General features: G+C 40.7%; 1 protein-coding gene across 1 annotated transcript in view; it reads left to right on the top strand.

Annotated features, from left to right (window-relative positions):
- Positions 1 to 25,568, top strand: part of RNF217 (ring finger protein 217) — a 60,085-nt gene that overhangs the window by 15,733 nt on the left and 18,784 nt on the right. The window contains exons 2-3 of the mRNA XM_080585822.1: positions 17,448 to 17,681; positions 24,973 to 25,137. Of these exons, the coding sequence (XP_080441948.1) occupies positions 17,448 to 17,681; positions 24,973 to 25,137 (399 nt within the window). The remainder of the gene's footprint in view (positions 1 to 17,447; positions 17,682 to 24,972; positions 25,138 to 25,568) is intronic.

The following is a 25,568-nucleotide window of genomic DNA, read 5'->3' as shown; positions in this document are numbered from 1 at the left end:
TCCCCTGCCCATCTGCTTTTCGGCAGGTACGTACAGCCCAGGCAGCAGACTTCTCCAGGAGCTGGCTGTGCTTTGCGCTGCCGGTGTCCTGCTGTGGCATCAAACGGAGACCGAACCTCCCTTCCCCATCAGCTGTGGCCAAGTGAAGCAGCTCTTTGCCCTTCGTTGATGTGTGCCCGTGCAGCTTGGAGCAGGGGGGACCTAAACTAAGTTCACATCAGTGGAATTACAGACTTATTTTATTTTTAAAATGTTGTGGGTTTGGGGTTTTTGCAGGGTCATGGGCAGTGGTGTTCCTTGTGGCATGGAGAAACCGGGATATGTCTCTTCTGGGCTTGCGTATGTTACTCAGTTACTCAACGGCCCGTGATTTCAGCATGCTGATTTAATTATTGGGCTTGATAGCCTTGCATTTCTATTACTCATAGATATTTTTGGTGTTCAGGTGGAGCAGTTGTGAAACTTGGAAGTTTAAAATCATAAAAACCTATGACAGAAAGATATCCAACTCTCACTTTGATCACTAGGAAGGTATTTTTCAAGCTAATTTGTTTGGAGGGGGCAGGATTTAAGAAAAGGAGCTATTCTTTCTCTAAAGTTCCTATCCAGAGTGTTTAGTGTGTCACACCCATGTGTGTGGTGGCACGGGGGACAGGTGTGCTCAATTACAGCAGTAAAGTTTCAGTGAAATCTGTATATGGTGTTGGATGTAATAAAAGGTGTTTTCACTCAGCGTAGGTGATCAAGTGCTCATGGAGGAAGTGACTAATGCTGTTGGGCAGGTAGGGCTGCACTAATGAGACCAGAAACAAAATGGGCTATATTTTAAAAAAATATAATAATTTAAACTGGATGCCAACAGGTGTTTCTTTTTTTTTTTTTAGAATACATCACATGGTAGTGAGAAATTCAGAACTGATTTAACATGCTATTGCTTTGACCACTTATTTGCATTTTAGAGATTTAGATATTCCTTTGGGTTTGGGATTGAGAGAAGTTATCTTCATATATCATGCCTTGGGTTATACAACAGATAAGTGAATTGTGCTAATGCTGTATGTTGCAAACCCAAGCAAACAGGAAATTGCTCATAGCTTTTTTTTTTATTCAAATGGAAAAATATGGAATTAGGATAGCTGATCAATCTTAATTGCCTTATACTGACAACAGTGGAAAAATCTTGGAATTACGCCTACAACAGTTTAAACTACCTTGGAGGTCAGATTTGTTGCAGCTTTTTGGGGGAGAGGACCCTATTTGTGGTATGGCTTTAGCTGTAATTAATAACAAATTTTTAAAATTAATTTTTCTCCAAAAATGTAATTTTAGGGGAGGAATAGCTATTCTGAAATTTCACTGAACCTCTAAATATTTTATGGAGTCATGTTGAGTACTGTAATAATACAAATATCTAAGATGGTGATTAAACCTTCATAATGAAGTTGAATTACAGATCATCTCCTGAAAGAGGAAATGCATACATTTTGGACACCTTCCTTTCCTTTCATGTTTCCGTTTGGATTCTTTGGTCTCTCACTGTAAGCTTCCTTCTGAACTTGTGCACTGCAGGTAACGGTGATGCTTCTAGAATAGTGACAGAATTGTCATACTTCCTTCTTAGTGGCAATTAAATGAAGCAGTCCTACTCTCTCCTAGTTCTTTTTTTTCCTCCTTTTTTCTTCCAGTTTTCTGTTTAGGTCTCCTGAAAGATTTCTGCTACTTGGCCAGGTTGTCTGTCCTTTACTGCACTTGTTTGCTGCTCAATGGATTTTAAGTGTTTCTGTCGTGTAGTAGTCAACGCTGTACGTATGTAGTTTGTCTAGTCCCATGTAGTACACAAATCTGTCACCTTCCATCGTAACACATCTATCTGCTGTCAAAGCTAAGGAGGACAAGTCCCACGTGAGTTCAGCAGGTGCTTCTATTTTATTTTTTTTTGAGTAAAGGAATCTTCCATGTATCATAGTTGTAGTAGTCTGCTGTTAACATCTAGCAATCCTGATCCAGATTTGTAGATTATTTTTCTCTACACTTCTTCCAAATGGAAATGTTCTGTTCCACTTGAGTTTGATTTGGAAAAAATACAATATGGAGTTGGTTTGGATACCTGGGAGAAAGAACTTTGAAGAAACCCATTTATTTTGTAAATATCACATTAAGGCCATTACACTAAAAATCTATAGTGTTTCCATGGTCAAGTGAGGGACTCAACATTGCAGGATGTCTGTCTTCATGGTTCAGACGCTAGTTACAGGATATCAAGTGCAGTATGACGACAAACTGCTATAAGACATGCAGATTTTTTCTCTAGGTGATTTAATTCACTATAATTCTGATAACACTGACCTGTCTTAGTGTTCGTTGCTTTTTTTTTTCTGCCAGTGTTAGAGCCTTCCAAGATGATCTTAGCCAAGTCACCTAACACAGACGTCTCGCAGATGACCACTTATTGCAGTGACTCGGTGTTTGAGCTCAGCTTTGGCACTCAGTCACAAAGAGCTATTGAGGTATTCTTTGAGATAAATCACAGTAATAGGAAAAGTACATTTGTATTTGCAAGATGTTCATATGCTATAATGAGAGATTAATAACTTTCTTCAGAGGTTTGGTGTGCAGAAATAGCTGAGGATGTACGTGCTTTTATGACCTCCTATTTTCTTTAAGCAGTGTCATCCTTCCTGTGGGCTGGAAGACTTTCTAACCTGTTTGTTGTTACTCATTACAGTTTTTTCAAATGAAATCAAGGGGAACTGTAGTTTGCACTTAATTTTCAATGTACTCATTTGTACTTTGGGGATTTAGCACTCAAAGCTTACAACAAATACAGAAATTACCACTGGTGTGGGATTTCTTACTTCTCCTATTTTTACTAATGTTTGTTTTCCTGATGCATGTAAATTGTTTGGACTTCTTTATATATAATATATTGTTTGTTGTAGGAAACTTGCAGAATTGTTCAGCATGTAAAGGCATAAGATATAACTGATAGAACTGTGGGGGGAGTCACTGATCCTTGAAAGACACGAGCTCTTTTTCATTCTGCTTACACTATATATGAGTCTCTTTTCAGTCTTCTGTAATTTTTAACATATTTACATTAAAATATTTATATTAGACCTATACTTCTTTAAAGGTTGAAAGTATGCTCCAGAGACCTCATTACTAAAAATGGCTTTATAATTAGGGTGTCCTATGATGGTAGGATTCATTTTACCTTTAAAAAAAGATGTTTCATTAAATCTAAATGATTCCATAAAATGTTCTTAAACTTTCCCTTGATACACTCTTCCCATTGCTTGGCAGCAAGTGGGTTGTGGGTTTAACTGTAAGTATCCTTTGGCTTTATCACATCTGTCACTTTTACTTGAGTGACCCAGTTCTAAAGGTTTATGTTTTTAATATAAACGTAAAAGGATTTTTAGCTGTTTTTAAATTATTTTCTTGCTGTACAGGTAATCTATTTAACTGTTCCTAAATTAAGTTTGACTGCGAAATCTGGTATTTTGTATACTCTTACAGCTGTTTCAACTGTGTCAACTTTGATTTATGTAGGGAATATATAGAATATGGGAGGGAGGAAATTCGAAGAATTGCTTTCGTTCGCTTATGGATTTCAGAGGTGCCATCGTAATGTTAGTATAGTATCATTAGTTATTTAATGCTAACACTTTAGTGTTCTTCTAAGCCTTTGTGTTTGTAAGAAATGGAGTTGCATGGGCACACAGTGGGACATCAGCTGATCAAGCTGGGCAGGGGAGAGTGCCAGGGACAAGCTCTGGAGCATCCCTTCTGCCATCCCTGCCTGTCCAGCTGGGAGTAATAGGGTGGGAGTGTCATGCAGCTGGGCCTCTTTCCACCAGCAAAGTGCTGAGGCATATCTTAACAAGTACCAGCAATGTTAACTACTAGGGGATAGTCCCTGTAAAGGTTCAAGCTGATTTTTCAGCCCTACTGGTGCTGCCAGAAATTCTTAATGTTCTTTTATGATACTTCTTTATAACTTGGCGTTACTTGTTCAAAAAACATCTATAGCATGGGAGGGAGGAGTGTCTAACATAGGAACACATGGATAGAAATTCCAAAATGACTGAAATTATTACAAAATTGACACAGCCATGTTTGTTCTTCTGCAACAATGGAGAAATTCTTCTGGAGAAATGTCAGTACAATTCAGAACTTAACTAACAGCAGGATGACAGGTTTCCGAAACTGCAGGCAGCATTTTGGTGAAGAGCACACAAGAAACACATCATTTATCATGGTGTTTGGGCATACTGCCAAAACCACAAAAGTCACAAGTGCAAATGTTTCTGCCTTTGTTTTGCGCGGAAAATCAATGTTGCTTGCTGGGTGGAAGTGATGGCAGTTCTCAGAGGCAGCTCCTGCTGTTCTGTACAGGTGCAGTTTAAAAGGAAACATCACAGGTGCAGAGTCTTCTGTGGATGAAGGTAAGGGGGAGCAGGAGCAGTCGTGAAGGTAGCGAGCCTCTGTGTGTGTTATTAAAATGAGGGAAGTCAAGTGGACTGAGAAAATTGTGAAGAGTAGACGTACACCCCTCTCTCCCCCTGCATGTCAGGCAAGAGGACATTGTGATCTAGTGAAAAGCTGCATGGAAGAAATGATGTGACTTGTGGCTGAACCGGGTGGCTCTTCTTTCTTTTCACTCTTTTCCCATCCCCTCTTCTTTCTCTCCCCAGCCAAGCTCAAACAGCAGCGACTGCTTTCTCCTTTCTGAAGTAAACCACTGCAGCTAATCAGGCCTCTATGGAAACTTGGGCTTGTTCCAAACGATCATCAATGATTGCTTAACCACAGAAGGCAATTGCAGTTTGTGACTACTGTGTGGAAGTATTTGCTCTGGAATTGATGCTTTTCAAATAAAAAGTTTTTGTTTTTAATTTTTTAATAAGATGAGAGCTAAACATTTTTAGAGGTCATATTTGGTAGACAGGTCAGTGATGTTTAATGTCATGTGGTGTACTTCCATTTCAATGAAAATATCAATGAAATGCTGAATCAAATACTTTTGGAAAATGTTGGTCTCTTTGATAACAAACATTTCTTTTTGTCATGAAAGCTGACAATCTTTTCTTTTTGCTCTTGCAAATTACGGAGTTGGAAAGATGCACGTCCGTGGATACATTGTGTGTGTTCTGTGTTACCATGTTTTGTAAGAGTTAATTTCTCCTCTGCTTCTTCAGTTCCTATTTGTTAACATCTCTCCTGCTAAGGACTGTGCATTCTTGGGAAATAATTAAAAAACTTTCCTGAACTTGTATTATGGAATTCAATTACCGTTGAGTTGGTGGTTTCAGGAGTGGAGATGGATATAGCTGATAAAATACCTCCTTCACCTCATTTTACCTATCCATATTCCTGGTTCCCAATTCCATCCCTTCTTGGTGGTGGTTTGAAAACTCTGTTGACTTCTGGTAGGAACAAAGCTGTTTGTTTAAATGTTCAGTGTGATGTGAAATGGCAACCCAGTTTCTGGAGCCTTGCAAAGGTTTAGTGCTGTCAAAAGTGATGTTTCAAGGCATCTTTCAACCTGCTCATCACTTTAGAAACCCTTGTAGTCAATAATCTTTGTTTTCAGGGTCGGTTTTAGGGTGTTTTTGTTTTTTTTTGGCTGTTTTTTTTGTTAGTGTTTTTTTTTTTTGACAAGTTTGAAGTACTTTTGTTCGTAAGTAGATGAGCAGTATCCGTAGAAATGGCATATAGTGTCTTTCCTACAATTGTAGGCATGGCGATATCTTTATTCTTGGAACAGAACAATGAAAATTTGGTGAAAATTTTTGAACTGCTTATCAAGTAATGAAGTGACCCGTTCATATTATATCTTTTATAGTCATTATTTTATTCTTATAAGCAACCGCTTCAGTGGTTTCTAGTGTATTTGACAGTTACTGATAGAATTCCTCCCTACTTCTTGTTAAGGAGATGCTGGAAATACATGTTAACCTATGGAAACAACCGATGAGTAATGCATTTCTTCTCTTTAAAAAGCCTGGTTACCTCATAGCCAGTCCCTTTGCTTTCGGTGCACAGCTGAGAATTCCGTATCCTTCAGGGTGACAGCTGCACGGAGAGCAGACGTGGGGCCAGCAGACCATGAGGAGGTGTGAGGACCATCTTTGAAGTGCCGCGGGTGCCAATGTCAGCACGGGCACGGAGCTCAGGCCTGAGGTCCAGCAATGGGTTTCCACACGTGCAGCTGAGCAGTTTGAGTACTTGTACACAACGGGGAAGATAGACGTTAGTGATCTTAAGCCTAATAATGACTTAGGTATGCCAAGATACAAGCTTCTTTCTGAAGAACAGTAATTTTAGGATATACGTGTGGAAAACACTGATGCGTAAAGATCACAGAAAAGGAATGCGTTGCAGCCCTCCCCGCTTTTTACTGTAGTTGGCATTAACTGCTTTTACTGAGGAGAGCTGCTGAGCATATTTCAGGCTTATTAAAGGTAAGCAGAGTTAGCACAAGTACCTGGTACATGATCTGAAGGTGTAGATTGACACGACAAGTAGGATGACTAATGGCTAGTTTCTTCTGCAAGAGCCTCTCTCCTTGGCCGGGCATTTCCTACTTGTCTACTGGGTTGTGAACTAGTGATCATATGTCACAGGGGGAATTAATTCAACTGCCTGATCAATTGGAAAACTAATTTAAAAACACTTCAGTCTTCTACTGTTAGCCAGCTGAAGCTTCTCTCCTTGCAGCCTCACAGTTGCTCTCTAACGCAGAGGGAGAAGGGAAGGCTGTATTGACTCCTTCAGTAGTTTTTTTGGCAATAGGTAGGGTGCAGTCTTGGCTGACTTGCTGGAAGGGCTGTAAAGGTCTGAGGCCTGAGGAGGGGTACTGGAACAGATCATATGTGCAAGTTCTGGCTCTGCCTGTACCCCTGATCTTTCAGATCCACGTATGTGTTTGATCAGATGATGTGAAGTCTTGGGCTAGACTCCAGGAGATGCAGGGTAAGCCTGCCCTAGCATCCAGAAAGAGGAGACTGCTGGGTGGGTTGAAGTCTTATTTTGTCTTTTATTATAGTCTAGTCTCCCTAAAGATCCAAAAAGGTTAGCTGCAGAGAACTGAATTCAGTGATTGTAGCAGTTATTTCCACCTTTCTCTTCAGTCCCAGCCAGTGCCTGAATGCACAGTGATCCTCAAAGGACCAAAAGCAATGAAAAACATAGTGAGGCCTTGTTCTTCTTGCTACATGCATGTATTTCCACAGCCGTATCTGATCATGATGGTGTTTTTGCCAGAATCAAATCTCTCCCTCATGGCCAACTCAAGTTCTAGCTAGGAATCTAACTTGGCTACTGCGTGAAGTTGACCTCCCATAGTAACAATCCCAGTATTATAGCCAGAATTTGATCGGCAAGAAAATTAACTCTGATGTTTCAGCTGTTAAATGCAGCGTTTCAAATCACTGTGTGCAGCTCTCTGCTGGATTTGGTCAGTTCTGGTGCAGAATTGTTCTTTCAGCTTGCACAGGAGGATTTTTCTTTTGTGTCAGAGTTTTCTGCTGAGGTATCTTAGGTAACAGTTTAGCTGTTTGAGATGGGTAGTTTGTTGCTTCTGCCTGGGGATTTGGTTTCACTTTTGCTTCTCAAAGTACAGATCGCAGCCATCATTTAAGCTTTTGCCTTGATAGTTCCCTGGAGAAGACTGTTTTGTTTGCAGGTCTTGGTCTTGCGTTTACTCCCTGTTGTGGCTGTATCTGTCATTCCATTAAACATGTATAAATATGTTCCTTACATTTAGAATGTATTATGAGAAATAACGTAATTAAATCATGTGAAACTGGGGCTTTGGCATGGTATCTGGGGCTCATCCAAATGCTGGTATGTGGAGAGAAGTTTGGAAGGCTGTTCTGTGCTAGCCTTTCCCAGGAAGTATTTACCCCTGAAAATATGTCAGCATGCACATTAGTCTACTTCTCGGGTTTATCCAGCTATGTAAAAGTTACCAGTTAATTTCACTTCGTAGGAGTCCTCATACAGTAGTAGCTTTTCACCAAAAGCAGCTTTACTTTATTCTGGATATGTACTGGTACAATGAGATAGGTCTTCTTTTCAGGAAGGCAGAGCAAAATAACCATTTATAATTCAATTCTTAGTTATTTCGCAACAACTTCATTGCATAAACAAATTCCTTTAAGTTGCATGGTTTCTAAGGGAAGCCAAGTGATAGTAATTTAACCTTGTAAATTCCACCCAGAATCTAAGAAAAGAGATATGTTACTATTTCTGATAATTGTCTACCAGGTAAAAGTACTTCTCAGAATTTCATTCACTTTATCTTGTACCTATGCAACGTGGTTGTTTGTGTATTAAATTTATCAAGTGAACAAGGGCAGAATTTGTTTTCTTGTCTGATGGTCAAGAGTCAAAACATTGATCATTGATACGTGCACAAGAAAACTCATCTTCAACCTCAGACCTAGCAAAGACTTTGAAACTAAATAGTTGTAGGTAGCTTTCTTAAGGAAAGCAAGACAGTTTAAGGATGACTATAAAATATTTGTCCTTTTCTATAGACCATGGAATGTAGAGGATTTGGATGGTCAAAGAATAATTGTGAGATTTGTGTTAAAAGTTCTTGCTATTTTTAAGTCACCACCCACATCCATGGTGATGCTGTTTTCTTCTATAGCCATCTTCTGGAATGCAATATTGAGAAGGGGGGAGCATCCTCTCTTCTCCTACTCTTTCCCTCTGATTGAGAGCTTTTCTCTTTTTTATGCTAAATGCCACTTTCAGTTGGGAATATAATAAGCACCATGAAATACTTCTGTAGGTATTAAAGTAAAATACAATAGCAGCCATTGTTGGTGAAGCCAAAGGTTCAATTAACTACTGCTGATGCTACCAGCTGAATCACTGTGTGGGCTAATCTGTATTAGAGGTTTAGTAATACAGATTACTGAATAGATTTCATAAATATGTGGTAGTTTGGGCCCTTTTTCTTATTTGAAAGGGGAATTGTGGTTGGCAAATATGAACTCAGGAGCCTTCTGTGTCTGTTTTGGATCCTGTGTACTAAATAGTTGAAGAATGAACTGTTGATCCACTCTTTTTCAATACAAGTAGTCACAAAATACACTGTTGCTGTGGTTGATGGATTTTGCTTAGTTCCATGTGAAAACTGAAGTGACGCTTCACAGTGAAGTTTGAGGCCACGTGCTTTTTCCCTTGCAGGTGTTAACTTTTTTTCCATCTTCAAGAAAAGCACAGGAAAGGATTCAGAGGGGGAAAGTTTTGATCTAGACACTGTGATTACTCATAGTAACCATGGCTTTGCTGATTTCTTGACTACCAGTTCGTAAAGGAACTTTTGTTTTGTTTGTTTGTTTTGGTTGTAGTGTTGATTATTGTTAATAGGTAACAGTATTATTCTGTTGGAACTGATCTGAACCTGGTTAATCCAGTCTGAACCTGGTGGAGGCCAGAGCTTGGCTACTCAGAGTTTTCTTCTGCAAGTGAGATGAGGAAACAGCAATGTTCCTTTTTAAGTTCTGCTCTTGTAAGAGACTGGCATGGTGGTAAAAATGACCTGCTTGAGTAACTGAGCACACTGTGTTAAACTTAACTGGAAAGGGAGAAATGATTTTTGTTTGTTTGTTTGTTCGTTTTGCAGTTGATTGTTTTCTAGTATAAGTATTTAGATGAATTGCGGTAAACACTCATTGCATGACTGCAACTTTTGGGAGCTCAGGTCTCCGCACGCTGGAAGTGGGATGTGTTGTTGCATGGCAGAGGTAAAGCTCCCCGGCTGAGCAGCTGGTCACTGTGGCTGTGCCTGGGTCCCCTCATGTTTGAGCTGTTTGCTCAGCTTTTGCAGCCTGTCCATGCCTCACATCCAGGCTGGGCTTGGCTGGTAACACATTCAAGTACAGATGACAGTTTTTACAGCTTTATTCCAAGTGTAGGAGAACAGGCTGTTCTCATCTGAATTTAAACATGATGACTAAAGAGTTAACCCATCAATTTTTCTCATTTACTTCACAAGTATCAGCTGTCGGCATTGTTTTGTTTCGATTCTGTATTACTTGGACGCAGTCTTCTTATCGTGATGCTGGAAACCTGACAAATAGAAAATTTGCAAAGGTTGTTGCAAAGGTCTCGTTGCTTCTCTGCTCCTACTTCCCATTTCTGTTAAGCCCCTGTGAGCAGTGGTGGCCAAGTTACTCGAGTGTATCGTGGTATGCGGATGGTCTCCTGGCCCTTGCTTCCTTCCTGCAGCTCCTTCCCACACCTGGTCCTGTGAGCTTTTGGTCCCACTGCCAGGCAGCAGCAATGGCTATCAGGGCTTGGATATATTTGCCTCTTTTCCACCCCCAAAAGGGCAGGTACTTGACTCAGTCTGCCACCCGCAAAACTCTTCTTTCATGAGCATCTTTGTGTCTTTTACCAGAAGTCAATGCGTCTTCTAAGGAATAGGAAAACTATTGTGCTCGCTACTTGGCCTTGTTAATATGCAAACCTAAACAAAACCAGAGAGCTGTTGCGTATTTCCTTGTTCCCTGTAACGAGTGCTGAGAGACCTGTGGGTTTGAGTCAGGTTCCTACAAGGTTTGCAGTTCCTGCTCCGTGTGGGTTTGGGTCAGGTTCCTCCAAGGTTTGCAGTTCCTGCCCCCGCATCCTGCTGGGCCGCCCTCGGCCCTTCTCAGCTGGGATTTTCCCCCTCACTCTGCCCTCACAGGCAGGCCAACACGAGAGGTGAAAGATGGCTTTGTCTTCTCAGCAAGGTGATGGAAGCTTTCTGCCCTCCATATCTCTTGGGGTAACTCTGGCTTGCCCCTTGGTCACAAAATGTCCCAGTGGCCTGGGTTAACACCTCTAGTTGTGTCTGGACACGGGACTCGCCGTGACCTCCATCGTGGGTTTCAGCGCAATGCAGATACCAAGAGCGGCAGAGAGCATGTAACCTCCGTGCCTTCTGATCGTGTGCACTGTGTTTGTGGAGTGGCAAGGGGCAGAAACATGACCAAATGCAATGGAGTTGTCTGAATACATTACTCAGATTAAATCTTTTGTTTTTAATTGATTTGGTGATACGGACAGTAACAGGAGATGAAAGGGTAGAGGGGGGAGCTCATGCAGGATGGTAATTATTTAAGTCTGGTCAAGGAGAATATTTGTTTTTCTATAAATTTTCTATAAATCCTATTCCAATGCAAGTGGAACAATTAGAACCTGAATGTTCAAGCTGGTATCAAATCAGTGTGAACAGATGAAACCTGGCCCTGTAGAAGGGATGAAAAGGAGTAGAGCTTTGTGTCAGCATGTTGTCAAGTGATGAAGCAAATTAAGAGGCCTTTAAGAAAAAGGTTTTGGTTGAGCTTAGACTCAGGAGAATATCTTGCTCATTTATCCTCGCTAATTAATTCTGGCCAGTTTAGCCAGTCAACATTGTGGTGGTGGTTGGATATGCTGCGATTCCTGCCCAGCTTCTTGCTTTTGCTTGCCTTTCTTGTCAAGGATGATATGTTAAAATGTTCCTCAAAGGCTCTTTTACTACTTCTTGAGTTGGGTGGTTTTTGTTTGGTTGGTTTTTGTTTTAGTGTTGACAATGTGATAGTTAATGTAAATTGTAGAACTATGCAAGTGGAAGAGGTGTGGTGTCTGCTGGTGCCTGGAACTTTTGGGCCCAGGTCACTTTGTAAATGTGGCATGGCGCAGGAACCACGTCCTTGCCATGGCTTCAGCCAGGTGCATAGTACCCATGCCAGAGGAGAACAAAGACTCTGTGTCCTCAGATAAGAGATGTGAAGGAAGACACCGTGATGGACGTCTTCAGGGGTGGTCTACATGAGCTTGTGACACAACAGAAATGTGATTTATTTTTAAGTGCAGATTTTGGGTTGAACGTTTATTAATAATAAATGGCCACTTTAACAAAATCAGCTTAAAATGAACATCTGTCACGTATAAAACCTTTTTTTAAAATACCTGACAGACTTTAGTGCTGGGAGAAATTAGGTTTCTTGAGCTACTTTTAGTCATTTGTGGGAAAGAGTGAGATTTTTCCATCAGGCAACTTAAAGGCATTGTTGCCATTTGCTGCTGCTTTTGAATCATGTTGATCGCCTTCCTCGTTCTCCACTGACTATGGAGAAAGACTGGTCATTCTAGTTGATTTGGTGGTTGTGCAGGTATTTCTTGGTGTAAGAATTAAGAACCAACAATTATGAATTCAGTGCTGGCATAGAGGAGTTCCTCACCAGTTTGAATTCTTTCTGTAACCTTTCTGAGATCAGCAATGTACCCATTGGTTGAGCTGGTGAAGACCCTCCCTCCTGGGTAGGGGAGGGATGCAAGGTTATAGGTGGTGGTTGGCAGAGAGGACAGTGTGGTGGCTTACTGAAAAATGGGTTCTAAAACTAAGTTTAATGCAAGTCTGCTATCTAGAGACATGAATAAAAGGGGAGATGCAAACGAAACACACCCAGTGGGGTTTTGGTCTGTGAAGCAATGAACTACAGGCAAGAACATACGTGAAGATATCCAGTGCAGTTGGAGGTAGCACACAAAACCCAGTTTGTCTTCCTACTTGGTGGAGACACAACTGAAGTAGCCCCTAATCTCATCACTCTTATTCCTAACTCTTCATTCTGACTTGTTTTACATCACTGAGGATATGTTACAGTTTGGCAGTAAGCAGGGAGGACAGAAACTGAAAATCTGTTTCATAGGATTGCTTGGGGTTTTTGTAAGAGCAGTTTGGATAATGCCAGGACATCACTGGCATAACGCAGAGGCAGGGGATATGGATTACTAAAGTTAGTACTTAAACCACAGGAATGGTCACAGAACCATAACCTCAAAGACGGGTGCGAAATGCTTAGTAAAAGTTTCCAGTGTCTTTATTTTTTTCCTCCTTGGTTGCACTTGTTGGATTGTGTCTATTTGGATTTCATTCAATTAGCACCTACCACTGTGGAGTCCTATTGAGAGCCATTAAAGTATTTTCCATGAAAATCTGTTTGATTGGTTAAAAAAAAAAAAAATTCAAGATGATACTTCCCAGAAGTGAAGAAAGTAATTCTTCACTTGGTTGAAACTTACAGCAAAAAAATGTAAGAGCAACATTTCCAGTGAACTAGAAGGCAATAGGATTTTGCTTGCAAATAAAAGCAACTCTCTTCCATTAGTTTGTTCTTCTGTAGAATGTGAAAGTCCTGTGTATCAAACTGTCCCTTTACTTTGATCTGTGCACTCCCAAAGTATTTTTTAATGCATAACATCCACATTAGTTTACAGGGGAGAGCTTGGCCCACTGTTAGAAATTTAAGTGTTCTACAGGGGTGCAGACTAGCTATGGTACTGTACACTTTTCTTTCAGCATTAACAGTTGAAAGTAAGAACAACTTACTGATTTATTTAGCTTATGTATCTCTGAACTAAGAGTAAAGTTTCAGTCAGAAAATGCAGGTTTGTGTGTATCTATTTTAAAGCAGAATGGCCCATTCCAGCCAGGTGTGGCCAGGCTAAATGACAGGCACAAATCAGTGCTACTCACATAGTTTGAACTCTTTCTGTTCAGCTACCAAAGATGTCCTTTTTGTAGAAAGCTGAAGCAGAAAGAATAATTTTCTGACGTAAAGGACCATACTCTCTCTTCCTGTTACAGGTATGACTGTAGTTTTGGGCAGTATATGAACAAGTCCCCCACCCCAAATCTCTTCAAATAAAATGTCAGGAACTAGAGGGAGTGGGGCAGTGTAATGCTGTTCTGATAGTTTAAATGTTACTTTTCTGCAGGATGAAACTCATGAGAGCCTGCTTTCACAGGATGAATTGTAAATGGTGCTAGCACCTCCTGAGATGATTTACGAAAGTTGAGCACAGCTGGGTGTAAGAACTGAATAGAGTCTGACATTTACTGTTGTGCAGCAGCTCAACTGCCTTTAGACATATCAGTCATTCCTCACGCTGTGAATATATACCATGCTGTTGTGTATGCTGAGGATTCTAAAGTTTTTAATACACGGTGGCACTTTGAAATTCAAAGACTCCTTAAAACTCAGGGTTTTGACATTGTGATAAGCTGATTCTGAAGGATGAGGCTCTTCAAAATTTCTTTGAAAAAACAAAAAGTCATGAAAAAGAACAAAACTAGTTGTTTTTTAGCCAGGTTAAAAAATATATTTTTCTCTTCTGTTCTGTAGCACCTCCTGGGTCTGCAGCAGCAGGTAGCTTAACAAGCTACTTCTAAAGCTGTGCTTGCATCAATTGCTAATGCTAGTGCACAAACAAAGATGAACTGTTTTGGTAAGACAAGGCTCCATTGAAGTTACTGCTAATAAGCAAAACAGCTCTGTTCACTTCAGTCCTATTCAAAACATAGGAAAAGAATCAATCTTTGCCAAACTTGAAAGGCTGAAACTATTACAGAGGATAAAAATGATTTACTTCAAGTGGGTGTAAAACATATTTTCAAAATAAACACTGAAACCACGCTTGACTTTTACCACATATTTAATCATATTTTGTGTGGGCATGAAAAATAGAAAGTGTTCAGCTTTGTATGCCTTCATTTTATAAACGCAGGTTTGTTCTAACTACCATGTCATGTAAGTGGTGGTTCTTAAGCACCGGTTTAAATGCCAAATACAGTGTGCCTTCTCAGCATGAAATGTTGCTCCGATGCAGATTAGTTTACTTCTAGGAAAAGGGCTTAACCCTTTTAGTATTTCCCTAATTCTTAAACAACAACAACAAAGTAGCCATAGATGGGGTTCATTTAACTATTTGGATTTAAATTGTTTTGCCTATACTTCTTCAAATAGAAGCATTACTTCTGTGGTACTACGTATATTGAACTACTAATCCTTGTAGTAATGCAATAGCGTTTTGTATTTCTGTAACAATTTTTCCTTAGGTTAACATATTTGGGTTCTTGGGAGCTGGACTGATTTTTCTTTCTGCTTCTTGAGCACAGATGATACACAGGGGGATAAATTACAACAAACTCCACATGTTCTGAAATGAATTACTGATAAGTGCTTGGGCCCAGCAGTCCTGGGTGTTCTGCAATGCAGAGTGCTGCCGGAGCTATATTGGCTCTTGGAAGGGGTAGGCACCAGCAGAGGAAGGACATACTTTTATGAAAGTCTGTACATATACATAATGGGAACACCTGCAAAGAAAAAGGCCAGAGCTATTAGAACGTGGGAAGCAAACGTTTAAAGGTCTGAGCATCTGCAAAACTTCTCACTTACATGAAGACTTCTAGCAGAGTAACTAGATTGTCCAGGGACCCGTATCTCTGGTCAGAATACTTTGATAACAAACTGTGAGCATAAAATAATTCCTAGTACATTTATTTTGGATCACGTGGTGAAGCCATATATTAAATATTTCAGATGGCAATGTTCCCTCTAAAACAGGGATATGCTGTGTCATGGTGATGTGATCTTCTTGCAGTGTGGTTGTAACATATTTTAACATGTATCAAACTGAGGTTTTTTGAATTTCTGAGAAGAATCACTCTGTTATACGCTTAAGTTCAACTTTTCACATGCTGCTTCAGGTACGTGAGTGTCTTCCAGCTGTAAAATGTGGACATTCCCCGTAGCATGTTGGGGGGGAGAATGTTTGTTTTGTTTTTTGTTTTTTTTGTTTTGTTTTTTAATGGTGCATTCAACCACGTCCTTTTTCTGTTCCACCCTGCTCCAGGTAAAGGCCAAAATACTTGAGTCTAGACTTGTTTCTGTGTGGCAGTGTTTTCCTTATCTTTTGGGGCTGGAAGTGAAGTTTTGGAGCATTTGCCTCCTGACAGTGGGTGTAGTTCAGGGGAGCCAGCCTCTCCTCTGTACCACGGGAAGATCTCCTCTATCCTGACCTGCCTGCAGCCTGAGCTGAGGCTGCGCAGGGCTGAGATCTCCTCTCTGTGCTCTGGTCTGGGACAGACTGCTGCCATCTTCTAATTTCCTCATCTCTCTGGTCCCACTGCATTGCTGGGGAAACAAAGGCAGTGCCATGGGGATTTTTTTGAAGTCAATATGGGTTGACCTTGGATTTTATACCTTTTTGTAATGTCTTTTCTAATCCTCTAACTCCTGACTAAATTATCATCCAGTTAGAGCCCATATGGCACTGTAGCTGAGAAAGCAAGGGCAGGGTTGTGTTGCTTTATCTTTTTTCCTTTCTTAGCTGAAATACTGCATTAACAGTCTCTGGTTTATGGTGTTTTCTGCTACCGCCATGCAGCAGCAAGACCTGCATCAAAATTTGAGGCGTTGCTATCGTATTCAGTATATTGTTTGCAGATCCCAATAACGGAGCATGTTAAAAAAGTAAGCGGTCCAAGGAAATTGAACTGACCAATCTCAGAACAATAGTTCCTAGAAAGAGACACCCATTCCACTGTCAGCCCCCCTTCCTTCCTCTTTGCATGGACATGTTTAGTAGTAAGGAAGAATTGGGCTGGTGGTCAGCTCCACGTGTGCAGTCAACTCTCATCCATTCAGGATTATGTGTGGCAGACGTGATTGTACAAACTCGTGCTGGGTCCTTGCAGACTCCTCAGACCCAGCAGGGTTTATTAACTCAGGCTCAGTGCCAAGTAAATACAGCCTCATTGCTCACAGACCAGCTAGGATCTGCTGTTTTGGCATGAAGTCCAAGTTAATAAAGCCTGCCAAGCATGAAGGGTGCAGACCTGTGTCTAGCCTTGGTCTCAGATCCTGGAGCTGTGGACCTGTGTTGCAGATAACTGACCATACGGATCAGCTTGGGACCATTGGGGTTCATTACATCAATAGCAGTTTCAGCCCTGATAAGTTGAGCATGCTTCTCTGTGTATTTTTGTTTTGGTCATCTTTAGGGATTTTTTTTTCTTTTTTAAATATTACAGCACTCAAGGTTCTGGGAAAATCTATTAGCTTGGTCAGCCCCGGGCTCAGTTGATGTTTTGTCATCGCTTAGCAGGAGCCGGCTCAGGTCTAGCACTGAGTCAGAGTTGATGATCCTAAGTTGACTTTAATTTCTCTGTGCTGTGATTCCCAGCGTATTTTGGAATAACATCATACAAATGTTTCCATTACCTGCTTTCTCAGTGCCTGTGTGAGCCGTGATAGTGGAGAGCTGACTATTTCAGCCAAAGCATGGAGTGCTGGATGGGTGCTACTAGCTCAAGTTCTTGGTTTGGTTTCATGGAGTACATCGCCATGGTACATAACTACAGTTGTTATAGGAGTAATTAGTTTTTCTGTTGGATTTGGAAAATACCCTTTGGAAAAATGGCAGTTCACTTGGAGTAGGTCAAAATAACTTTAAGACGATATGCTTGATAGTCCGTGGACTGTTAGAGTACTTTAAATCGAATTTTCTTGCAAAACTCACAAATGTTTGCTTCCTCAATACTTGCAGAGTAGTACCTTTTCCAAACAAAAGGTCTTGCAACTCTTCTGTATGCTTTTTCCCACATTCAGGTGCAGCTGGGACAAGCGGATATAAAATGCCCAATCACAGAGTGCAGCGAACACCTGGATGAAACAACCATCCTCTATAACCTGCCCCACGAGGACATCATCAAGTATAAATATTTCCTGGAACTCAGCCGCATTGACTCCAGCACCAAGCCATGCCCTCAGTGCAAGCACTTTACAACCTTCCGGAGGAGAGGCCACATTCCTACCCCTGCCAAATTGGAGAACAAATACAAAGTGAGCATGGTCACCAGAGCTGTGGGTAGGACAGCACTTGGTGGGCATTAAGTGAGCTTTCTTCTACTGCTGGGGCTTCGTGCAAGCTGTGATTAGGAATATGAATCATTGATTAATTAATTTCTAACAATTTGAACAGTTTAACTTTAGTCCTTACCTTATTTGGTAAGGTGGCATAATTTTGGCCTGGCACGTTTTAATTCAAAGAGTACTCTAAGAGTATTTTCTTTCTTCTCAGACTTGCAAATAATATAGTCATGATTAGAAGAGACTGGGGAAGAGGAATCACACTATTACTGATAACTTTAGCTGTACAACTCCAGCAAAGATAGGTTTTCCCTGGAACTCTCAGCAAATAAATTTGGGACAGTTGCTGTGTTAGGTGATAACTTCCTGTTGGCTTGCTCCTTCTTAAGAGCTAGAGCTATTGTCTGTCCTGCTCCTTGGTTTGATTTCTTCAGTCCCTTACTATAGAGGTTAAACACTATTGTGGTTTCTCAATATCCTGTGGAGTCTCAATACACAAAACTTTAGAAAGATCAAAACCACCTTTTGACAGTACTTCTAGTAGAAGGCTTGCTTATACTGTGATTTCAATGAAAGAGTAAAAGCAAGATGGCAGGCGGAAGCAGCTTTGAGCTCCCAAAGGTCCATCTTGGTTCCAAAAGATGAACGTTCTGTCTGCAGCATCATGCTCTGTTTTAGTTTTCCATCCAGTTATTAGACTTGTGGTGGTTAATTTCATGATCGAGTTAGCCTTGCCTGGACAAACCAGTTTTCTTCAGTAGGAGTTTAGATGATTGTTTAGATAGGCCTAATTACAGCATAAGATTCAGCCCAGTGTGGAGATTAAAAGGTACAAGGTTGTGTATCCAGTGGAATTGAAACCTCAGTAAAGCTAACTCTGAGATACAAGCTTCTTACATGTATCTGTGCAGTGTTTGAACTGCATGCAAGCTGCCACAAAGTCTGGTGTTGGACTTCAGATCTGGCATTGGACTTATTTGCAGTTTTTTGGCACCGTACACAGAGGTGGAAAATTCCAGCTGCAGGTCAAGTTCCTTCTGCCTGCAGCCATTCTTCTTCGGCCATCCACTTACTGTCCCTTCAGATATAGACAGGATGCATGGTCCAAGGTAGACCCACCGTTGTAATGCTTCTGCAGCAGCCTCTCTTAAGGTGCCAGAGGCTGTGCTGTTCCCTTGAGCCCTGTCACAGTTTGTGTAGCTGTTACATCATGGATGTGCCAACTCCTATTTTATTTTTTTTGTCGTCTTCAAGGCACAAAATGAGTACTGCTGCCCACCAGTGCTCTCTGAGTTAAAATGCTGTGGTTAAAATGTTCTCACCATTCCCCTAGAAATCCTAATCAAAGAAAGAATCGGAGGCTGCCTTATGTGTTGCTAGAAGCTTTTCCCTGCTGCTGTGGTGAAGTGATACGTGTAGTCCTGATCTGTAGGGTTGAAGTCTCCTCTGGGAAACAGACCCTCTCAAAATGCATGCTTTGAGCTGTGTCCAGGTGTGTTCCCTGGAGGAATGTCTAGTTGACGCAGATCAGAAATGTAATTGGGAAAACGCTATCAAACAGTATGGACAACCATGGTCCAGGGCTTCGGGCTGTTCCCTGAATCTGTGTTGTTTTCTGCCATAGGTATGGTTTTAGTGAGTTATTTTAAGCTCAGCACATGGAAGAGGTGTAAAAAGAAGGCTATATATGACTGTATATGTGAGTAGTTACATGCACGCGTAGCTGTGGACCATTATCTCTGTTTCCTTATTCTTACGTGATTTCTCATATGTTGTCTGTCTCAAATTATAGGCTCTTTGGAGGCAAAGACAATTTTTTTTTTTTCCCACATAGAGCATCAGATAGCTCTGACTGGAGACAGAAAGGTCTTACATACTTCCTTGCAAACAGTATAAGCACTAATTGCCACAGAGGAATTCTGAACTGAAGTGCCAGCACTGGAAGTGCTGCCTTCAGAAGAACCAAGTCATGCATGGGGGAAGTCTGCACAGAAGTGTACTGGTAGGATCACCGCACAGAAGGGCTCTGCGCCAGCACCCTTGCTCTCCTATACACTGTAATGAGAAAATGCTGTAAAAAAAATACAAGAGTATGTTTGAGTACTCCTTGAGTATTCTGTACCAAGAGTACGTATTTGTAAAATATTATTGACGTTCATAACAATTAATACACCATTTAAAATCATAAATGAACTTAACATCTCACTTTAAAGAGGTACAAAAGTTATTACCTCTGTTAATTTTCCTTGCTGTAACTGTTTTATGTCAGCTAAGCTGATCTAAGCCCAGAAGTTCAGAGTTTGCTACTGCTGTTTTTCATTTGTGAGATCGGAGTCTAGAAAGTTACCATGTCCATGTATGTTGGCAGAGGAAAGGAAGAAAAGGGAAACTTGCTATGCAAACCTCCCTTTTGTCATGAGTGCCCTTAGGACAGCACAGTACAGCAACGTAACTAGTTAGTTTCATACATCAAGTACTCATATCACAAAAGGATCCAGCTTTCCAGTAAGGAGAGATCCTTGCTCTCTATCTTATGACCCAAATTGGGAGTGTAAGATTTCCTTGCTGGCAAGATTCTAACAAACCTTTGGTAAAAGCTGGTATGCCAAAGTCCAAAGGAAATGGGGGCGAAAAAAATGAAAAATTGGTAGTTAAGCTCCTATGCATGGAACATATGGATATGGGTTTTACTAGAGTGATTATCATGGTTTTTTCTGTCTGTGTTGTTGTTGTTATTTCTATCAGGCCTGGATTTCATCTATTTTAGTGTTGGCTCTTTGACCTGCCATGAAGAAGCACTTCTTGATTGTTGGACTTTTTCTGCCTTAGCCCGTGAGGTTCATAACACAGTTTTATTGCTTGCTTCTGTGAAGAGATACCATTGTATAAAATAAAGGCTTGAGTGCTTGACTTTGGAAACGTAAATGTTTTTTTTTTTCAGTGTGGTTCTTACATAAACTGTCTTTTGTTTGAACTACTGAAGCGTTTCTGAAACTCCGTGCTCTAGAACTGGTAGGAGTCTGCGGCTGTGGAGGTGCTGTGATGGAATGAATCTGGGTAGCTGATTCCAATGAGTGTCCCCCCGTCCCCTCCCCCCTCCTGGCTTTTTTGATCAAATTTTAACCTTGAGTTGCAGATATCTTCATGTCTACACATCACTTCAGTCAGCCTTAAGCCCGAACTGCTCTGAAAGCAGTGATTTTGCTGTTCTGTCCCTCTTTGCTCTTAGCTGTTTGTTCCTGCCAGCTTGCTTTTGCTCATGTTGATGTTTTGTTGTCACATTGGGAGCTGGATCAAAGATCAGCTCCAGTGGGACACAAGATTTGTTTGTTTTGTTGTTATTTATTTTCAGCTGGTACGAGAGAAGGGATGGGTTGGTGATGAGGAGGAGGCAGCTGTTTTGGCAGGAGCCCATTTTTTTTTTGAAAAAAGTGACTATGTAGCCATAGTTAGAGATGGTAATTCATGTCATCAACTGCGCAATTTATTCAGCTACCCTAGCGTGTAACCAGCATTCCACTAAGCAGCAGAAAATCCCATAAATCTTTCTGCAGCTTCAAGCTCTCAGAATATTTTTAATGTGAAGTCAGTTTTGCTAACGTCATATTACAATGGTCAGTGCTTTGTGTTGCTGTTACCTACCAATTTTGAAAGGTCTCTTCCTGGGAGGTGAGGAAAATGATAGCTAGAATAGTTTACACTGAAGAGGCTAGCTAAGAAAATGGAAAATGTTAGCCTCAAAGGTCAGTATTTCAGAAAGCTGAGAACTAAGAGGGTTAGTATGAGAAGTTGTGTATTTTTTCTATTTCAAGGGAGATTGATGTCTTGGGTATGTATCCTCTCAATTCTGATCAACTGAAATGGAAATCATAAAATAAAAGGTAAATGTTGGTATAAGGAAAAACATACTTGAAAAAAACACCAAAAGCTGTTTGTATTGTTGTTTTTTCAGATATAGTTTGTCTGCTTTGCTGGACTATAGTATATTTTACTACTTCAGACCATATGAACAGAGTATTTCTGTGTCCTCGTTACGATTTCACGCGCTAATACTGAAGCATAAAGCACATTGTTTGGTTTTCTCAGAAAAGTGGAGGAAGAATGATATAAGAATCTGAAAGACAGCCACAATTGCCCTGTTGTGTTCCTATTTCTTGAGTACTTGCCATGCTGTTACACTGAATCCAAGTTTGAATAGGTTTAGGGTTTTGTTTTTTGGCCACTAGTTCCAAGAAAAGCAAGAATAATAGTTCTTAAAAGAACATACTTTTCTTTGCCTGCTTAATGTATGTTCAGACACTGTGCAACAACAGTCAAGTGGCTCTTTCAGAATCTTAAATCTATTTACTAACTCTTTCCTTTTCCACCTTCCACAGAAAACAAGTAACTCCAAACCTTTTAATGAGGTAGATCCCACTAGTTTACTTCAGTTCATCAGGGCCACTCATGGTAACAGATGTTATTCTGAAATCCTACGGTTGCAACCTCATCCTGTGTTTTAGTGTTTCCTAAGTGATGTATTTGGAAACGTCTGATGTCAATGTGCATGCATAAGATTAAGTATATGTCCTGGTGGCTTGTACATTTCTTGCAATTATATGCATGCTATAATAGAAAGACAGAGACTGCAATGAATGTGTCAAAAAAAAAAGTTTTAAATTATGTTGTCAATTTTTTTAAGCAAGGAGCTCTAGTTTGCAACTTGCCAGAATATTGTCTTTTTTGTGTGTGTTTTTTTTGTTTGTTTGTTTGTTTAGCATTCAGGTTCCATCTCAAATGACTGAATACTGCATGTGATTAAAGCTAGGACAAGAGAGAATGGCCTCAAGTTGCACCAGAGGAAGTTCTGGTTGGAAATTAGGAGAAATTTCTTCTCAGAAAGAGTTGTTAGGTATTGGAACAGGTTGCCCAGGGAGGTGGTGGAGTCACTGTCCCTGAGCGTGTTTAAGGAAAGGTTGGACGTGGTGCTTAGGGACATGGTTTAGTGGGTGACATTGGTGGTAGGGGGATGGTTGGACCAGATGATTTTGGAGGTCTTTTCCAACCTTAATGATTCTGTGATTCTTTCTGGTTGTAGAACACTTAATCATGGCTACAAGCTTCATCCTTGCCTGAGGCATAATAAATACTGAGTAATGCAATGTAATGCTGGCTAAAATTTGTCTTCCTAGCAGTAGGTCACTGGGACGTGTGATATTGAAAAACACAAGTTTGAAGCTTGTAGAAAATTACGGGGATAGTGGTCTAGACAGTAAGCCAGTAATCAGAGCTATCTGTTGCACATGTTGGTTTCTAAAGGGTTCTGGAAACCTAAATCAGTGTTGTGTGTGAATTTATGTAGTAAAAATGCTATTCTTTAGATTCTTTAGGGTGGGAAGCTAATTTACTGTTCTGTTGTTCTTAAGAATTATGCACAGATGCAGGATAACATATTTACTTTTACTTAGCATCTGGGCCTGTAGACCAGCAAATCCAAGAAATGGCACTGATTATATTTTGTATTTCGGTCGTTTCATACTTCGTCCTGGCCTTGGGTCAGGGATTAGTGTTCTCATGCAAAAAGTAATAGTCTTTGTAATCCACGTGTTGCAGCTGTCATGTATTGTTTCCCTACAAATGAGTTTTATTCTTGTTCTTTCCTTTTTCTGTGCTGCCTCCCTGTGTCTCAGTAACTTATTCATTGACAGAAAGCATCTAATAAGTGTGATTTATTTTTTTTTCCTACATGAAAAATTTTACTGTTTACCTTAGGAAAAAGCCACCCTGTAGCTATAGCAAGCAGTAAGTCATACATGCACAGGATACAGGATATCAGAATTTAACCTATTTCAGTTTTACAGTGTCTGAGTCTTCTTGATATGAAGAAAAAAATGTATGTATTCTAGCACTTTTTTTTTTGGAGAAGGATAATAACTAGTAAATGGTAATTAAAGTGTGTTGGAAAGAGAGAAAGAATCTGTCTACATCTTGAGGCTGCTTTCCTTCTTTGCAGTTCAGACCAGGCAAAGAATTCTGGAGAGGGAAACAATGTCTTATATGTAGTAGGAAAATTGTTAATTCTCTTGAGCATGAGCTCATATTCTTGTACTTGCTGATACTTAGGTTTGGAATGGCATAAAGAGGTAAGCTGAAGTGGTGCACTGAGCAGCACATCATGTAAAGGTAGAATACTTGGTTGAACGCTGCTATGCAGAGTGATACATCACATGATATGAATTAGGCTACGCTGTCAGACACTACTGCAATGCAAAAACATTTGCTTTATACAAAGTTAAAGACAACCACTGAAAAATGGGTCAGATAGAGTCATAAAAAGTACTCAGCTTGAGCCATTGCATCAATTGTACTCATGTTCAAAATAAAAAAAAATCTTAGTCAAAAACCTAAATGCTATCTATGTATGTAGAACTTAAGGAAAAGTATTAAGAGCAGCAGACAGCTTCATCTTGATCATGCATTAGAGATCAGATCAGCTTTGCGTTAGCATGCTGGTAGTAACGGAAGTAAGAACTGCACGTATGAATAGTAATTCTGGCTGCTCCCCAGCAAAATACTTCAGGGAGATCAGAGTGCCAGCCTTGGCCTCAAAACAGAGCTGAGGCAGCGGGCAGGCAGTCGGCATGTCTGAGCAGAGGGCACAGCAGCTTGTGGTATGCAAGGATTTCCAAAATGCATCCTGGGGGCTTTGCCTGGGTCCTCACGCCTGGACGGAGCTTCCTGAGCAGCATCCCTGCCCCATGCACTGCCAGCACAAATGTGTCTGTGGTGAGCCAGGTACAGAAAGAGCTGTGGCCAAAAAGCTGGGTTTGGTTGAATTCCTCAGTCCGGTCCATCAGCTGGTACAAATTAGGGGCGGTGTGAAGCACAGGCTGTGGCTGGGGTGGTGAGGAGGGCTGAGCAGTTGCTTGAGAGCCATGCCTTCCCTGGCCAGAAGCTGTGCTGCCAAACACAGCTGAAGTAGAGTTGTTCCCAAAACCTGGATGTGCCTGTGTCTAACGTGGCTTCTGCTTCTTGCTTGCTTTGGTCATGGTCCAGGTGTGAGGCCAGTCATTTGAAAATGAGCACCTGCAGTGTGCCTGTGTTTCTTAGTACTTCTACAAACACAGCAACTCCAACAGCTTTTCTCAAAAATTAGCCAGGCTCTAGAAGAAGGCGTGATGATGATGTGTTTGTTGTAATAATTTAAAACTGAGTGAGTGGGAGGCGTAGATCCTTTATCAATTTAAACATCTTGCAAATGTGTGGTGTTTTCTCACTTGTACAGATCCAGTGTCCATCTTGCCAATTTGTCTGGTGTTTCAAGTGCCACTCGCCTTGGCACGAAGGCGTTAACTGCAAAGAGTACAAAAAGGGAGACAAGCTGTTGCGTCACTGGGCCAATGAGATTGAGCACGGGCAAAGGAATGCCCAGAAGTGTCCAAAATGCAAGGTAAGCCGCCTTCTGGGGATGCACAGGTGGTAGCTTCAAACTGCTTAAATATTTATGTAGAGTAAATATTTGTAGCTTCTATTCTGGATTTGAAACGGAATTCACACTTGTACAAATTCTTACCTTTGACCCTTTGAGAAAAATGGGTCAGGTGTTTTACTTACTCTGCAGACTCTTTGCATGTAAAAGAAACATTAAAGAAATCCTAAGACAAGGCTTTGTTTTATACTTGTAATGAGTGTGTTACAGTCCAAATTATTCCTATAATAAAGCTTTAAAGAAATTTAAAGCTTTAGAGAAATATGATGCTCTTTGTCAGATTTTTTAAAAGAGCTTGGGTGAATTCAGTGCTGAAGTCAGAAAGTACTCCTTATCAACAACTTAACTAAGAGATTTCAATTTTTGGCAAAACCAGAATTTTTTTTAGGCTT

This window comes from Anser brachyrhynchus (assembly GCF_964034855.1).
Source record: "Anser brachyrhynchus genome assembly, chromosome: 3".
Taxonomy (NCBI): Eukaryota; Metazoa; Chordata; class Aves; order Anseriformes; family Anatidae; genus Anser; species Anser brachyrhynchus.
Note: the sequence above shows the minus strand (reverse complement) of the source record. Positions and strands in the feature narration are given on the sequence as shown.